Below are 18473 nucleotides of genomic sequence, written 5' to 3' on the forward strand. Positions count from 1 at the left end.
ATTGATTTCCTCCACCTCTAAGGTGCCCTTTGACTTGTTTAATTTTGCAGCTACAAACTAACCCAACAACCCCGCGCTCGACCTGTAAGAGGCCAGCCTCTCCACCCACCCGCCCCCAGGCGCGTCCAAGAGGGGGGGACCCCCTCTAGCCCCAAGTCACCGCCCTGCCCAAGTCACGTGCTCCTAGGGCCGCAAAGCAGGTCCGCTTTTGCGACAGGGTGACAGCCAAAGGGTGCGACAAGGAGCGGCGGAGGAGGAGGAGGAGGCGGGACCCGCGAAAGGTGGCGGGCGGAGGGACTGGCGGGCGGAGAGGGGAACGGGAGGCGGCGGCGGCGGCGGCGCGCACGGGAGCGAGCACGACGCGGCGGAACACCCCCTCCCCCTCATGTGAATGTGAGCGGAGGGGGTTGCCGCCGCCGGAGGAGGAGAGCGAGAGAGAGCCCCCCACCCTCGGTCCGGGCCGGCCTCCCCACTGGCGGCGGCGAGAGCAGCGCCCAGGTGCGAGGTCCAGACCCGAGAGCAATGGCGTCCAACGCAGCGGAGAGGGAGATTTTCCTCACGGACCTGCAGCAGGTAAAAAAAGTGGCGGCTGTTAACTTCCTGGCTCCTTCCCTCCCTCATCTTTTCAGGCCTCCTTACGGAGGAGGTGGAGCCGCCCCCTCCAGGCCCCCTTCCTCGCTTGGCTGGCTCACTCCCCACTCTCCAGAAGAAGCGTCTCTTCCCCCTTCCCCGATTAAGTTGCCTGGAAGTGGGGTGGGCTTCATATCCTGCTTTCCCAGTTTCTTTAAGTGAAAATAGAACAGAAAAATGTGATATGAAGGAAATCCTTGTGATGTGAATGGTGAGAATCTATGCCAGTGTGTTAAAAAAGCATGCAAGAATGGCTCTTGCCTGCTTAGAATCTTAATTCTTTCTCTTGGCATAGGGGACCACTGGGCACAGGTCAAAGTTGTGTTCATTGCTTATGGAAAGGAACCAAAATAATCAAGGAGCGGTAGCTTTTCTTCCTTATGTGAGTTTTGTGCAAGTTCTTTTACAGCCCAGTTCTATGCAGAATTCATGTGCACCTGAGTCCATTAAAATCAGTGGATTTAGGTGTGCTAAATTCCATATAGGACTGAGATGTTCACCACAGAGAATCTCCTATCTTTATTTCCCACAAAGTTAATTTCTGTCGATCTCTTTGGAGCATAAAATATAGGGTAGCAAAACATTTTCCCCCCGATGAAGAGGCTTAAGGTTCAGGTTCTATATAGGAAGGTTAGGATAAATAGTAGTGAAAACACATCACTTTGTGGGTGGTACTGCTTCTGAGGCCCATAAGCCAGTGGCATGTATCAAAACCTAATAATTGACATTCATTCAAAATTTTGGTGACCTTTGGTTTCTTTTCAAAGCAAATCTCTGGTTTGGGAAGCTTGAATTTTACAAAACTGTACCATAATCACCGATATGTATTAACACTATGATTAATGCTTCAAATTGTACCTGATGTTATCTGTCATAATAAAGATGTACCCGTTTTGAAACATTATTTTCCACATGTACACAGGTTGGAATACATCAATTTCCTGTGTGTGTAAATAATAAGCTGGTATAACATAATAAGTGGTAACTGTAACCATATATTTGTGACTGTCATATTGGATGTACAAAGAATGGAGGTCAAGTGTTCTTCCCTACTTAAGTATACTGTATAATGGGAAAGTGACTGGAGGGGAAAGCATAGCCTGAGAACTGAAGTTTAATCAGGGCCATCTTCAGTGTAGAGAAATTATGGTCTTATGTAAACTGTCAAATCTATTTTAAACCATTGCAGGGTTTTATTGATGCAGTAACAGTAGGTTATAGTATCTATAATTAAATAGTCTTGATGATATATTCGGTTTATATTTTTTTCTGTGATTTGTAGTGCATATATCTTATAGAAGATTATGTTCAGGTAAGCCCTCCATATACTTGGTATCTTTCCTTTGTAGTTGTGTCTTTCCCTTTTTGCTTTTCCCTGGGAAAAGTCAAAATATTTGGTGTGATAATTCTGTGCCAGTTTTCTTGCTAACACATGGTGTTACAAAACGAACCATATTGTGTATTTCATACATCTTCTGTTTCCAAAATGTGATATTGCACAGAAGGCAGAAAGAGAAGGGATAAAAGCAATAAGCCAGGAGCAGAATTGTAAGACATTCCACTTACATTAATCCAGGCTCTTAAAACAATTAGTAGTAGCCTAATTTGAAGTATTCCTTTCCAGAAACAGAACAATAATTCTGTAGAATATTCTTCTAGTGTTTCCTGAGTTATTGGTGCCTATTTCAAAGTCTGCCTTTGACCTGGGTGTCTTACAATGTGTTTTTCTTCCTTTGTCAATCAATGTATATGTATTACTGAGACATTTTTGCTGTCTATGCTGTATCAGGAGCAGGATATGCTGTATCAGGAGCAGGATATGTTGACCCACGTAAGCAGCAAGGCAGGTGTAACATGAATGATTTCCTTAACCATAGTTAGGAGATTGGGAGCATCCTGTGGGCTCACATACTCCTCCTAATATCCTATTCTTTGGGCATTTCTCTTCACTTCTTGAACTACATGCATAGCCAGGGTTGTATCTGTACCAGCATTTTGTCAACCATAAACATGCTCAACATGTCTATCTTTGTATACTTGCTGAGCGTCATGTATGGGTTTATTATGTTACTACCCATTCTTCGCTATGGTATTTAAGTTCCGTAAATCCAGTTATAATACTGATCATGTGACATTTGAAAGGTAACATTTGTTGTAGGAAGACTGTAGTGTAAAGGATGAAGTGAGACATACATAACTGGATTTTCCCCCCTTTACCAAAGGATCTCTCTGTGGCCCACAGTGGTAGTTCTGCCCTCAGGTGCTAGAATCACCAGGTTGCTTGGTGAGCTCACTCTGGAGCAGGCTCCTAAAAAGGTCCTTTACTGTCTCCCCATGAACATTCATAAACTCAATTGCCATGCCAGGCACATGTTGCCCCTTTTATATCCCTTTAGGAGCCATGTTTCTCAGAAATATCTTAGTAGTGGGGGTCAACATCATGGTAGGAATGCACTCCCCTTATTTTGGGTTTCTTGGTGCAGGGGTTTGGCCTGGGCTCTGGATTTGGGGTGTGTGTGCAGGGCATACTTTTTTTTTTTTTAACAAAAATGCTTCTTGTTTATGTTACATTTAAGAAGTGGAACATAACTACATATTCAAAACACCATCCGAGCAATCAGATATTGAGGAAATTCATATGAACCAATTTTCTAGAACTCACATTGTGAGAAGTTAAATAACCTAATACAGGAAACCACTTTTCTACAGATTTGGGGTATATTTCCATAGTGGGTGGGAGTGTGGCTAAAGCCATTGGTGAGGCTGGGCCAGCAGCATCGCTAAGGTGATCCTACTGAGCAAACCTCCCCGACAGCTATAAGCATCCCGCCTCCTCTCCTACACCTGACATGCAGCTGCCTGTTCAGTGTAGGAGGTGGAGGAGTATTAGAAGCTACTTTGGAGGCTGGGCCAGCAGGATCACTAAGGTGTTACTGCTGGGGCTGGCCCCTTATGGCTTTAAGCACCCTGCATCCACTGCTGCACCTGACAGATAGCCACCTCTCAGGTGTAGGAGGAGGTAGGGGAGAATGTGTTGGAAGCCATCCAGGAGGCTGGACCAGCAGCACTGCTGCACCTCACAGGTGGTTGTTGGCCATTCTTGATTTCCTCAGCTGTCATTAGCTCTCTGCAGTCTGCTGTAACTGGTGTGTTTTTTTTACCTCAGAACACTGAGCTTTGCAGCTGACCAATCAGAGAGTGGGGGGTGCAAGGAGGCAGTTGCCTGGCAGCTACATAGGAAGCAATGGGGGGAGCACATTTTACCCCTTTTGACCCCCTTAGGGGTTGCATTTCTAAAAATCCCTTCTTAGTGAGCATCTACGTCATGGTAGGAGTGCTCTCCGTAGTCTCTGAAATCAAGACTGTGCAGTTCTGTGCGTTTGTTACATTCTTAAAATGGATAACCGGTGTAATATACCCTAATGTAAGTGTAACTGTACATTAAGTATAAAATTCACACACACACACACACACACAAATCAAGACTGTGCAGTTCTGTGCATTTGTTACATTCTTAAAATGGATAACCAGTGTAATATACCTTAATGTAAGTGTAACTGTAAATTAAGTATAAAATTCACTTTTATATATTTATGCCGAACCCTCGTGTTAAAACATGTATCATGTGTAAACTGATTACTCTGAGTTCTTCCCTTCCGCTCCAGTTCATCCTGTCCTCCTACTAGTTTGATAGTTCTACTGAGATGCCTAATTGCAACCTGCTAAAAAAAACCTTTGTCTCCTATATTTATTGACCATATCCATTGACATCATCTACCTTTTAGACCAGGTGTGGTGCCGTGGCTTTAATTTTGCTTTCTTTTTCTCTGGCAACATTGAATATTGGGAACACAGATGTCACCTCTCCCTGTACAGGATTGCAAAAATAATGGCCACATACTTGTTTGTGTTATGCTGGTGGTAGAAATATTAATTTAACAGGAATAAGTCAGTGGTGATGAACAAATCAAATGCACTGATCCATTGAATCAGTAGATAAGATGGGTGTCTTAAGGATGGTTCAGTGTTGTTTAAGAGAATGTGCAGAACAGCTGCAGGAGCTGCTTATCTTGATTGCTGGAGGAAGGCAGCAGGTTTGCCTCCTACAGCAACCAATACAAGTGTTGCCTTGGAATCAAGGCCCAGAACAAAACAATATTTGTGCTGTCATCTTAGTGGAGGGGAAGGAAACTGGGGACCAAATACAGCTCACCAAATGTATTTGCTTCCCATCCATCCCATAGTATAACTCTGATCTTCAGCACTGCTATGCTTTTCAACCTCCTGTCTTCCCCAGTTTGAACAGCAGCAAAGGCTCAGCCAGAGCTCTCTACTTATGAATGGCAGCTGCTTGCTCTTATGTAAAAGGCAAGTGGGAATGAGCCACTGAGAGTCCTTTAAAGGGGAGAACTGCAGCAATAACTTGTTTGTTTCTTCTCACTGTGAGGACAATTAGGTTAAAGAAACTTTTGCCTGCATCTTGGCTTACGTGCGAGTCATCAGATAGTAGACCACTGTTACAGTCCTTTCTGAATTGATCTGAATTGAAACTAGTTACAAGCCAGGATCTTAACAGTACATCCTTATTAGGATAGATTCAGGTGGGTGGCTGTGAAGTTGCCATTCTGTACATACAGGTAGTGGGTGAGCAGCAAATTAGCATATAGCTTAATAAAGTTGTTTGGCAGGTGCAAAAACCAAACTGGAATAATAAGCTTAGTTTATAGGGTCATCATTTCTTTGGGTTTAATTCCGGGGGGAAGCAGTGAAGGAAATAAGTATATCAAAATCAGAGATTGATGGGCAAATGTACCCTTCTTAATTGTGGAATGCTGAGAATAATCAACTGAGACCCTGCTATCACACTCCACCCATTTCCTCTCAAGTGTGGAGGCAACCTTATAGCATCCTCTTCTTTGAGGTGGGGCGATTGGCTGTTCAGTGTATCTCCTCTGTCCCCAGACCAGAGAAATACATTCCAGTCTATCAGTCCAAATCACATTACATTCTACTATTCATTACATTACAACATACTGTTCTAATCTACTATTCCAAATAAGAAATAAAATAAAGAGGATATATAGCCCTTCTGGGGGATTGGTGGGATTACAGATGTAAGGACTGAATGAAGTTAGCAAATGTAGTGAGATAAGAAATGAGTATCCCTGTTCAGTCCTGGGGGTTCTATTGTTCTGAGTGTTGTAATAACTTGTAACTCAGCAGTTTCCCTTTCTAGTGTGTTCCTGAGGTTCCTTTGCAATAGAGCATCTTATTAGGAATGCAAGAGATGTGAATTAGACTTTTCCACTCACACCCAATATAGTAAATCTGCCCACTGATCCACTAACACTGAATTTTACAATCCAGGAGATTGCTGACTTGAAGACCAAGTGACTTTGGATTAGAAGGATAAAATTCTGAACACATGAGTTTATGTTAATATAATAGGTCTGGTATTTGCATGGGTTAGAATAATTTTGAGGCTAAGGTCCTTTTGGTAGTTAATACTTAGGTTCATGGCTGGTTCGAGGGGGGGGGAGCAGTGCCTGGGGGCTCTGGCCAGGATACCTAGGCCCACTTCCTCTGCCCACCACCATGCCTCCTGTTCACAGCCCACTTAATGGCCACCCATCGGCATGCCTCTTCCTTACTGCCTGCCCATGCAATTCTTCCCAATCAGTTTGCTTGCAAGCCCTCCCATCACCCATGCTACCATCTTCAGGCACCATGTGATGCCCTTCCCATGGTGGCTCTGTGCTGTGCGTGTGGCCAGCGTCATGGGTGGTGGGAAAGTGTGTGAATGGCTGGTTGGGAGGGGGAGGATGTGCAGGCAGGTGGCATGGATGGGAGAGCAATGGTAGTAGGCCCTGCCAGAAGCAGCAGCAGCAGCATTTCAGCTGATGCTGGAGCTGACCCTGTCTAGGTACATGTGTTAGGTTATAAAGAACAGGGTCCCTGGACTGGCTTGCCACCATGCAGGGGAAGTTGTATGTGCAATTCTTTTGTGCTTTCATTCTTCCCTTCTCAGGATGGAAGATCTTTAAAAGTTTTTTTTTTCTATTTCTCTGTACTCCAGTTTTATCCTTTTAATAAAATTAAAATTTCAAGAAAACAGGAAGCTACACATATCCATGAGTATAGATCTTCACATCTCATATGATTTCCCAGACATGGTAGCAGGTACAGTCCCAGGATCCATCCCATCTTATGTAGGCTGTTACCAGAAAAATGAATATCTAAACTTACTGCCTGGTTTTGTTTCTGTAATGTGACCATTTGCCTTATCTAATAATGTATATATGTGCATGAGCCCTATCCAGGCAGCTCAGTGGAGAAGAGCCTACCTATCTCTGGTACAACAGTATGAAAAACATTAGCTTTGTCTCCTGAGCAGTTGTCAGACAAGTCTGAGGTAGCAAGAATGGGAAGGCTTGGAGACTTTGGGTCATGGGGAGTGAGCATGCATAGCAGGCATAAAAGGCCAATTTCATTGAAGTTAGGGAGGATACTTCGACGGTTCCTCCCTAATTGAAGGAAGTGCTCAGGTCCAAGGAGTCATCAGGTGCTAGAAAAACTGGGCCTTGACCTCTTAACTAGCTGTGGTAGACAAACCAGCCCCGATACCTGGTTACACATACAAATAAAATTACTGGTATATAGCATTTCCAGTCAGAACAGGAATTAATTTTAAACAGAATGAAGACTATTAGGAACTGATATTTCAAGACATTGCCTTAACCTTTTGATTCTTCAGTACTAAAGTTTCTTTGTTTGATAAGAAAAGCTTATGTGTGTGTGTGTGTTAACATCCTGGTCAGTGTTCACTGTTCTTTAGTTAACTGGAGTAAACAGGAGTTGCATGATGATGCTATAGGTTAAACTTGCTCTTAAGATCTAGCAGCCATAAGAGCTACAATTGTTTCATTAGGAGCTCCCCTCAGGTCATGTAGGGAGCACATCAGAGTATTACTTGCCTCTTAAAACATGATGTTGGTGTCAAAGAATTTGAGTTATTACAACAGAGAATGTGGTAAGCAGCTTAAGAGTTTTGGTCAGGATTTATATACTGGAAAAATAAGAGTAAAGGTAAAGGTTTCCCTTGCTCGAAAGCTAGTCGAATCCTATTCTAGGGGGTGGTGCTAATTTCTGTTTCCAAGCTGAAGAGCCAGCACTGTCTGAAGACATTTCCGTGGTCATGTGGCCAGCATCACTAAATGCCGAGGTGGACGGAACACTGTTACCTTCCCACCAAAGTGGTACCTATTTATCTACTTGCAATTTCTTGTTTTCGAACAACTAGGTCAGCAGGAGCTGGGGCCGGAGAGGGGAGCTGACTCCGTAATGTGGCACTAGGGTTTTGAACTATAGTTGCGCAAACTGCATGTTATCTACTTTTGGGATCTGGTCCACCAAATGTACTTGATAGACCTTTAATTTGTGGCCTTAGACAGTATTCTGTGCAACAGTGAAATCTTTCTCCAGAGACTGTTGCTGCTTGGAGGGAATATGCAGCTCTACACCCAGCACAATCTTGCATAAGCAGCTGATCATAAACAGGGAAGCTGGCTTCCCTCAGTAGGCAATAGGAATTGGCTTCATATCTTCAGTACTGTCCATAATTGAGTTCAGTGGTTTTTCGGGTGCTTTGCACTGGGACAAGAAGTTTATTCTTCATTGGGTGGTCAGGACCCAGCTTGAGCACCACCATTTTCTTCTTTGTTGTTGCAAAGGATTTTAATTTTTAAAGCAAAAAGAATTAGAAGGAATTGAAGAGAGAGTGACAGGTATGCACAGTAGAAACTTAAAAGTGAGGACTGGTTAGGAATAAATATTATATATAAAATTCAAATGGTGTGGAGTCAAAATTTAAAACATTTACTTTTTAAAAAACCCACACAGCCAGTGAATTAAAAACACATTTACAGATTACAGTATCAGATACAAGTCACTGTCCCAAAATCCCCAAACAAGAACTTTAATTTTGTGCTGAAGAAAAACTTTAAGGTTTCTGCCTGGGGCCCAGGGTATGGTTAGAAGGCACAGGATGCCACAAACTTGCTGAAGTTCAGTGAGTATGGGGCCTGGTCAGTATTAGATAAAAAACCTCCTGGGAACCCTGTGTACCTTGCCTTGGGTACTGTGATGCAGTAAGGTGGGGTATAAATTGTAATTAATAAAGTTAGCCGTGATGAGGAAAGGTGAACCTGCCTTGGGCAAGCCTATAACCTAGCTATTACTAGAGGAAAGGCCCTGGGGTGTGGGGATTTCAGACTGGGTGGAGGAGACATGAAGAAGGCCCTTTGTAGATGAACTCAGTGTGCATATAAATTCATATGAGAAAGAGAATGTGGTCCTTAAGACAATCTCTAGTTTAATTTTTTTTTCCAATAAAGATAACCTGGTCCCAAACCATTTAAGGTTTTAAAACTCAGAAACAGTATTTTAAATTAGGTACTAGACAGAAAGTCTGAGGAAATGATATTAAATAGGAGATGCAGGGTTCAAGTGGGCCACTTCTGTCAATACTACAAAAGTGGGTATGAAAAGGCTGAGAACACACATTCACAGTGTGAAAAACATAAGTACTTTTTGCTGTTTAAAAATTAAAAGAAAATATAGATAAGCTGGGGGGGAAATAACTTAATGTAGAAAGGAAAAAAGTAATTTTGAGGGTTGTCATGTATCTTCCTACATTTATTTGATGCAGGAATGTTAACTAAAAAGAACAAGGCACATTGTAGAAAAGTTTAATATTGTGGACAGTGCTGCAAACATGTTTAGTTGCTTATGCAACTAATTTAATTTCATGACAATGCTCGTTATAAATTAACTGATATTTTAAAATTTGCACTGGCTTTTGATATGTTCTAAAGTTAGAAGCAGCACTGGAAAAGTAAGAGTAGTGTAAATCAAGCATGCCTGACTACTGCTGTAGCATTCTTGAACTGCTGCCCATTTAGAGCTCTGTAATCTCCTTTAATGGAGACATGTTTTCTTTGATAGCAAGTTTGTTTGTTTGGTCGTCTGAATTTTAGCCCCAAGATGGTAATTCTGTCTTCTAATTTTGTAATTTCAAAATTGCCAAGTCAGATTTAGTTCTCTTGCTACATTATGATCTCATCAACCGAGTTCATTTTTTTTGGTTATGTTTTAAATCAGGAGTAGTTGTTGAGCTATTTTAACTACATAGATTTGAATGAGCATTAATAGGGAAAGTTTTTAAAGTATTCTTGAAAGTCTCATTGGAGAAGTCTGTAAATACTATCCTATCACTGGTGAGAACTGTACAGCAGGTGGGTGTCAGCCCTCTGTAAGCCAAATAAGATCACCACCTTTCAGGAACTCCTATAAGTTGGGCTTTGGAATTGAAGTGAAATGTAGAATGACTGGTCAGTAGTAATGCTTTTAAAGTTCTTTTTGAAGATATTTTAGTAAAACTGATATTAGTTTGTGGCTTAGTCATGCTGGCTGGAAATTTGAGAGACATCAGGTTTTCTTATCTTTCAATTGTATAGTGGTTCATTGTAACAATTTATTTTAAACATTTATATCCAAGGTGGCTTACGAAAGTCAGAAAATACAAATCACAGAATCCATTATATTTATTTAGAAAATTTCTATGCTGCCTTTCCAGAGAACCTGCTTGAGGTAGCTTACAAGGTAAAACGCAGAAAATCTGGAAATAATGAAAGTTATTAATTATTAAAATCCAACATGAAAAACCTAACTAGAGCATAAAACAGGTTTAAAACAGTCTCATATAACAGTTCTTGAGCTAGAAACAAATTGTAAAAACAATTTTAAAAGAACAAGACCCTTAATTAAAAGCCTAGGTAAAAGGGGGGGGGGCTGGTGCCTGAAAGAGAGTATGGTGGGTGCTGAGTGAGATGCAGTGGTGAGATGCCACCACTGCAAAAGCCAGTCTCTAGTCACCACCACCCTGGCCTCACTTCTGAAAGTTGGGACACTGAGAGCAGGGCTTGTAAGAAAGATCTTAGCTGGTGAGTTGGACTGTATGGGAGGAGGCCTTCCTTCAAGTACCCTGGCCCCAAGCTACTTAGAGCCTTAAAGGTAAGAACCAGCAATCTGAATTAACAGTGATAAAATATATAAGCCATACTAATCAATCCAAAAACAGATTTTGGGACTAGATGAGAGGAAAAATGGATAATCTAAAGAGGTGGTATGTATGTTTTCTGAGTAAATAATACAGAAAATACCCATGCTAATTCTCAAATGTTGTTTGGGGAAAAAAGATCTATTGAATTTGCTTTCACCAATTAAAATATATCTAGTGTTAAAGTTACTTCTTTGCACCAAATTCACTCCTTTCATCTCAGAGTATTTGGGGAGGGGACATTATTTCAGTTTCTTCTGCTGTTATAATCCTCAGTATCCCTTTTTTGCTTGAACTGATTTTGGATCTCAGCTTTGCTAGAACAGTCCATCTGACTTTTAAAAAAACAATCTTCATCTAAATCAGCACTAATTGTTGTTATTCAGTCGCACAGTCAAGTCTGACTCTTTGCGACCCCATGGACCACATTATGTCAGGCCCTCCTGTCTTCTGTTGTGCTCTGGAGTTTGCTTAATTTCATGTTCATTGCATCAGTAAAACTTTATAACCATCTCATCCTTTCTTTTTTTGGTGTTAGTTCTATGAGGTATTGTAGGTCTTCTTGGAACCGGTACACTTTAGCCTCTTCTGCATCAGTGGTTGGGGCATAGACTTGGATTACTGTGAGGTTGAATGGTTTGCCTTGGATTCGGACTGAGATCATTCGGTCGTTTTTGAGATTGTATCCCATTACTGCCTTTCACACTCTCTTGTTGATTATAAAGGCCACACCATTTTTTCTACAGGATTCTTGGCTACAGTAGTAGATACAATGGTTTTCTGAGTTAAATTCACACATTTCCATCCACTTTAGTTCACTGATTCCCAAGATGTCAATGTTCAGTCTTGCCGTCTCATTTTTTACCTTTTCCCTTGATTTTACCTTGATTCATAGATTTTACATTCCAGGTTCCTGTGGAGTATTGCTCTTTGCAGCATCAGGCTTTCCTTTCACCATCTGAGACATCCACAGCTGAGCATCCTTTTGGCTTTGGCCCAGCTGCTTCATTCTTTCTGGGGTTACTTGTACTTGCCCTCTGCTCTTCCCCAGTTGCATAATGGACACCTTCCAACCTGAGGGGGCTCATCTTCTGGCATCATATGTTTTAGCCTTTTGTTACTGTCCATGGGGTTTTCTTGTCAAAGATACTTGAGTGGGTTGCCATTTCTTTCTCCAGTAGATCACATTTTGTTTGAGTTCTCTGCTGTGGCCTGTCTGTCCTGGGTGGCCCCCCACGGCATAGCCCACAGCCTCATTGAACCACGCATGCCCCCTCACCACGTCAAGGCAGTGATCCATGAGAGAGCAGCACTAATTAAGGTGTGATTATTGATATCAAACTTAAGCATGTATTTTAGACATCAATTAATGTAGTCCAGGGAACATAATCTACTGCAGCTGTTAAAAACCCCTTTGTTGTTCTTTCACAAAACACACAAGGGGATCTTAACTGTTCTTTCTTTACGCTAGCTATTCTTACAGTGTTATGTTACAAACATATCATGTAAGCAACTTTTAAAAACCTGAATAAATCTAGGAATATAAAAAAGGAGCTATATGGTGCTCAAAATTTTTTCCTTTTGAGATTACAGTTTTGAAATAATATTCTTCAGGTAAATTGAGGTACTGAATATGTACTCAGATCTTGTTTTGCAGTATGCCTTTATTTTTAAGAGGGTGGAGTGCTTTACTGTTGCACATACACTGAAAACCAGCTGGTATGGCTCAAGAGGTATAAGATGTATTTCAAGTTTATGCCGTTGATGCCTGTTGTGGTGAGGTTGTAGGCATGATGATGTTGGAGACTCTTAGTGAGCTGCATGGAGCATGTTTCACAGAGATAAAGGAACAACTAGGAAGTAAATTATACTTTAAAACAGGCAGCATGCCCTTCTGTCACTGCAGGATGAAAGCAGTGGCTTGAAGAGCACATCATGACAGATGATAGCTGGAGGCATGCCCTCCTTTAAGTTCAAACTGTGGAGGAGAACCAGTAGAGAACCTCTTTGGGTGGATTTTGAAAGAGGATTGGGTATACCCCACCAACCTACTCCAAAGTAATCTGTTTGCCTTGCAATCAGCAAACAAAATCTGTAGCTGGGGGACTTGTACTTCGGATTTGTTGGCTATTACCCCAGACATCTCTGCCAGTTCATGCCATGATGAACTTTGTTCCCTGAGCTGCTGACATGGCAATGGAGTATTCTACATTGCCTTCACTAGTACAGTCATCTGTATATTAAGAGACCTGCTCCTTAGTTCATGTTCTGGTGTGACACAGTAGGATGACTGTTGGTCAATAAAGCTGCTATTAGTCTGACTCCTTCATTATGTTTACAATATTAAACACTGGTATTTTTAAATGATTTTTGCTAGCTGCCTCAAATGCTTAACTTTTAAAAAAGTCTTATGCTTTCTTCAAAATAATTTGCAGAAAAGTAGATCCTCTTATGCTTGATTTAGGAAACATTTTGTATGTAAATTGACTTTTTTTCTCCACAAAAACAACAAATGTCACTGTTGGTTTTAAACCACTCATACAAGTGCAGCCTGGAAAACAGTCTCTTGTTTAGCAGGTTTGACCATCTAATAATCTGTTCCTTTTGACCACAGTGACCAAAGATACCACAGAGCTTTTCCTGTTTGCCATATTCTGAGGCAGGGTGTGAAATATTGCAGCTGACAATGGTGAAATACTTCATGCTGGCATTTAGAATTTGGAAATATTTTTTCCAACATGCGATTGAACTGTTGGGGTATGTTCTGGTTTTTTTAAAAAAATCCCATTTAAAAGAATCATTGGTTGTGTTTTTCCAGCTGGGAAAAAAAGTTCTCACAGACCTTTTTACCATTTACAAGTATACTGTTTACACCTCCCAAACAATTATTCCTCCTAAATTGTCTTTTAAAAATAACTATGCTATGCAGTGATGTGTGTTTTCCAGATACATTAGAATTGGAAAACTTTCCAGAAAATTATTCGAAGCCCTAACTAGACCATGGTTTGATTTCTTATGTTAGTTTTAGACCTTTCTCCCTGATGGAAGGCCATTATTTTCCTCTCCTCCATTTAAACCTCACAACAGCCCTATGAGATGGCTCAGGCTGAGAGTTTGTAACAGCCACAAGGTCATCCGACAAGCTCCCGTGACAGAGTGGGGATTTGAACCTAGCATTCTCACATGGAACTTATTTTTATTAGAATAACTAGGAGCAAGGCCCATTGCAGGAACAATGCAATGGCCTCTAGAAAGGTGGGGGCAGGTCCTCCCCCTGGCCCCCCCACTCTCTGCCTGGCCCTCAGACCCGGGGGGTGGCGTGGCGAGGGGAAGGGCCAGCAGCAGCTCCCTGCCTGGGCCGTGTCGAAGCACACAGAGGGCCGTGGCTGTGTCTCCTGCCACCTCTGCAAATACCGGCATTGAGGGCGACCGCACAGGCGGTCAGTGGCTCTCTGGCCGGCCGAGTCCCGCGGGCCACGGGGCGCCTCCACCGCGGCCCGCCTCTCATCGCGCAGAGCCTTTTTTCTGGAGCGACCTCACAGCCAGGACTCTCTCCCTTGCCATCAGTGTCGCCTGGCCCCTTCCGGCTGCAACCCAGCTCTCTGCTGGCCTTGGTCAATGGGCCGGACGCGGGAGGGACGTGCAAGGAGGCTGCGTCCAGAGTATGGCGAGGAAGAAGGTGGTGGCGCAGGCCAGCCAGAACGTCCTCCCGCCTCCCGGCCGCCATTTGGTGCATAGGGAGTAAAGATGTGGCTGCCTCGTTGTCTCCGCCCGCCGGAGGGCCCATCCCGTTCGGCGTCTCCGTGTCAACTGAGGGTGAGAGGCTGGCCAGGGCTTCTATGGGCAGGACCCTGCCACGCACCCAGCCAACGGCAGCAGCGCCTTTTGAGTGGCGGCTCAGGGTGCCAACTGACTCGGTGGGTGGGTAGGAGTCAGAGAAGGCAGCCAGTGGCCACGGTCTCCGTTGTGAGTGGCAGCTCTTGCACCCAACTGATTTTGGCGTGAATGGAATCCTGCCACCCCATAGGAGAGATGCCACCCCAAATCAGCTTTATGAGGTACTTGTAAAAACGTAAAGACAGTATAGCATGTACTTCCCTTACATTGTCTAGATTTCAGAAAAACACAAGGTGCTGACAGCTGTTGACACACTAATTTTAGCATGCCTAGAGAACTGAGTGTGATATGTGCACTCATCTGTTTAAACAGAATTTGACTCTTGTCTATGGAGGTCACTTGGGTATCTTATCACTTAAATTACTTGTCAGCTCCATAACAGCCTGGTGATCAAAATATCCCTTCTATCATGTGATAAGATTCATTTAAATAAGAATTATACCTTTTGTTTTGATTTGATTTACATAACCAATCAAGTGAATTTATAATTTGATTATATTGCATGTATTCATGGTTTTATTTCTACCTTCCAACTTGTGATTTATAAGCCAGTACATAAATGCAGTTCGAAAGCAAGAAATTGCAAGTGGATAAATAGGTACCACATCGGTGGGAAGGTAACAGCGTTCCGTGCACCTTGGTGTTTAGTCATGCCGGCCACATGACCACGGAAACGTCTTCGGACAGCACTGGCTCTTCGGCTTTGAAACGGACATGAGTACCGCAACCCTAGAGTCGGATTCGACTGGCTTTCGAGCAAGGGAACCTTTACCTTTACCTTTTTACATATATGCACACACAGCTATCAGGGGAGATCACCTGGAAAACATTAATTACAACCTTGAAATTGCAAAGCTTGTCTAATATTTCATGTTCTTAATTTTATGAAACAATATTTAGAAATGGAAAAATTTTCCGTGAGTGCTGGAAAACTTTCCACTCTGCATCTCTGGTGCTTTGAGCTTTGCATGTTTGTGTTTTCCAGCCATTCTGTTAAAAAAGAAAATTGATGTTTTGTCAGGGAAGCTTACAAAAATGGAAGCAGTTTCAGGTCAAGCTTAGAGCATCCACCCATCACTATAAAAAAACAAGAATACCAGTTCTTAACTCAGGATTTTTTTAAAACGTCCACTAGAAACCTTACCGTAGGGCAGTGCACAAGTATTCACCACTTGTGCCTTGGACTTCCTCTGCCACTTGTTGCATGCCACCTTCTGCATCCCTGCGATTAAGGCGCCTAAACTGCTGTATTACCAGATTTTCTGTGGTATCCATAATGGCATAAATATTGGTCAGGATCATGCACACATCTTCTTTTTCTTTTGTAAACTTGTGAACTAGCTATACTACAGATGTAAATAATACTTCTTCCTTACAAAAAATTTCTAAATCTCCTGTGTACTAAGATCTTGCAGCAGATGAATTAGATCAGCATCATACCAACCTTTATTTTAGAATTATTTTCTTGGTGTGACCTTTTTGGAATTATTAAGGATCGAGGGGCATTCCTCACGGTCTTCTGAGCTGTGTTTGGAATTGACCCTGGAAGGCCTGATCCCGCCCCGTCTTCCTTTCCTTCCTCAGTTTGTGGCGGCATTGTCACAACAGCTGCTGGCTGACAGCAGCTGTGGCTTACTGAGCCGTATTGACCCCTCTTCTCAAAGTTCCTTAGATACTGTTTTAGCAAAGTACACGTCAGGTAGCTGGGAATATATTCCAGATGTTAGATAACAGTACTTTGTAGACAGCATTTCCTGGGGTACTCTGGTGTACCTTGGATGCTGCCAACAAAGCTTCCGAGGTACAGGGGAAGCCATATAGAAGGGGCTGTCGAGCTGCCACCAGGTACAGCAGCAGCCTGTACCATGTCACAAATAGGGGGAGAAAGCTGCAGGGGAGGAACTGTAACTCAGTGATAGAGCATCTACTTAGGGTTGCCAGCCTCCAGGTGGGGCCTGGAGATCTCCCACTTTTACAACTGATCTCCAGCTGACAGATCAGCTCCCCTGGATAAAATGGCTGCTTCGAAGGGTGGCCTCTATGGCATTGTACCATGCTGAGCCCCCCCTCCCCAAACCCCCCCTCCCGAATCTACCCCAAAGTCTCCAGGTATTTTCCAACCCAGACCCGGCATCTGCTTGGCTTGTCAGAGGTCCCAGGTTCAATCCCTGGCATCTCCAGTTAAAAAGATTGCATAGTGGGTGGTGTGAAGGATCTCTGCCTGAGACCCTGAAGAACCACTGCCATTCTGAGTACTGATTTTGGTGGACCAGTGGTCTGATTCAGTATAAGGCAGCTTCATGTGTTCAAGTGGGTGTGTATTCTTTGACTTCATAGTATAATCCAAGCTAGAGATATTTTCAGGATGTAAAGAAGTAGGAGCTGCTGAATTTCCGAGTTTCAGAAGGAGTATAAATTGTGATGGTTTTGTTAGTAACAGCTATTATAACTGTTTCACTTTCTCAAGATCACTCCTTTATAGTTAGGGGTTGACTATGAATAAAGGGAGGCTGTTTTTTCCAATTGGAAAATGTAACAATTTGATATTGCAAGAATCCTGGGAGGGGACAATTCGGAGGTGATTTTTCGAGCATTCTTGCATATTTCAGGAGATACTGTAAAATGCAATAAATCATTTTTTGGAAGCAGAAGAGCAGCACTGCTTTTGGACCTTGTTACTGGCTTTGATTTAACATTTTCTGTCAGTGAACCATCTACTTTGGGTAGAATGTTAGTTGTAATGTTAGAATTCAAGCCAATATCATCTAGAAGTGTCTTATTAGTGTACAGAGTTTTTACTATATAACTATATATTATGTCTCAGTACACGCTGTTTTGAATACTTTTATTTTTAGCATTTTAAATCTGGTGTGGAAAGGTAGAAATATTAATGTGTGATATTCCAAGAGATTAGTCTGTCATACTACTAATAATAATAATTATTATTATTATATGGCATTATAGAATAGCCAGAAGATCGTAAGATTTTCTGGCAGTCATAAATTCTAGCTTTTTAGCTATTTGAAAAGAACAAGAGAAAAGACCCGCGAAACTCGCGGGGGGGGGCGGGGGGGGAACTCAGCAGGCGGGGGGGGAAGAAGCAGGGAAGCTTCCCCCCCCCCGCCCGGTTCCCCCCTCCCCCCCCCCCCCCGGCGCCATCTTGCGAGGGGCGGTGCTTGGCCGGCCTCCCTCCTCCCCCTTAGCATCGCCACCGTCTCCCCTCCACGCCGCGGCCACCAGAACTGCCCGACTCCGCTTTCTCGCACCACCTCAACCGCCGCCGTTCGAGGGAGCGCTGCTTCTGCCCGACGACGGGCCTCCCTCCGTCGCCATTTCCAGTAGCTTCCAGCCATGGCAGGTGACAGAGACGGCAGGCGGGGAAGGGTCGCTGCGGGAGGAGAAGGGCTTGGCCCTTGCTGCTCTGGCCCCCCCTCCCTGCTCGCCGCTCGCCGCTTCCCTTCCAAGCGGCGGCGGTGGCAGCCTCGGTCGCAGAGCGTTCCCTGCGCATGCGCAGGGGACACTCTGTGAGTTTTGGGGGGATTTAAACATCCCCCCAATTCTTTTTTCAACATTTAGGATTTTTGTGCACACGTGGGGACCGCCCCACGTGTGCACAAACCTCTCCCTGCCCCCCAAGTGCCCCCGAAGTGCGGATTTAGATATCCGCACAGAGGGGGCCAGTTCACTATTAGATATATAGATGGAAGGCTTCTTACCAGGTAGGGCCAGTGATAGCATAACTTCCTGCTACTTGAAAACTTTGAGGTATCCTGTGTTCATGATAGCTGTGAAAAATTGGAGTCTCTGGGCCAAAGTAAATGAGATAGAG

At 43.3% G+C, this 18473-nt stretch overlaps 1 protein-coding gene across 1 annotated transcript in view; it reads left to right on the forward strand.

Annotated features, from left to right (window-relative positions):
- Window positions 1-325: 325 nt before the first annotated feature.
- Window positions 326-18473, forward strand: part of PKN2 (protein kinase N2) — a 73780-nt gene continuing 55632 nt past the window's right edge. The window contains exon 1 of the mRNA XM_015429781.1: window positions 326-573. Within this exon, the coding sequence (XP_015285267.1) occupies window positions 523-573 (51 nt within the window). The 5' untranslated portion in view covers window positions 326-522. The remainder of the gene's footprint in view (window positions 574-18473) is intronic.

The sequence above is a fragment of the Gekko japonicus genome, unplaced genomic scaffold, assembly GCF_001447785.1.
Source record: "Gekko japonicus isolate JY-2015 unplaced genomic scaffold, Gekko_japonicus_V1.1 scaffold978, whole genome shotgun sequence".
NCBI lineage: Eukaryota > Metazoa > Chordata > Lepidosauria > Squamata > Gekkonidae > Gekko > Gekko japonicus.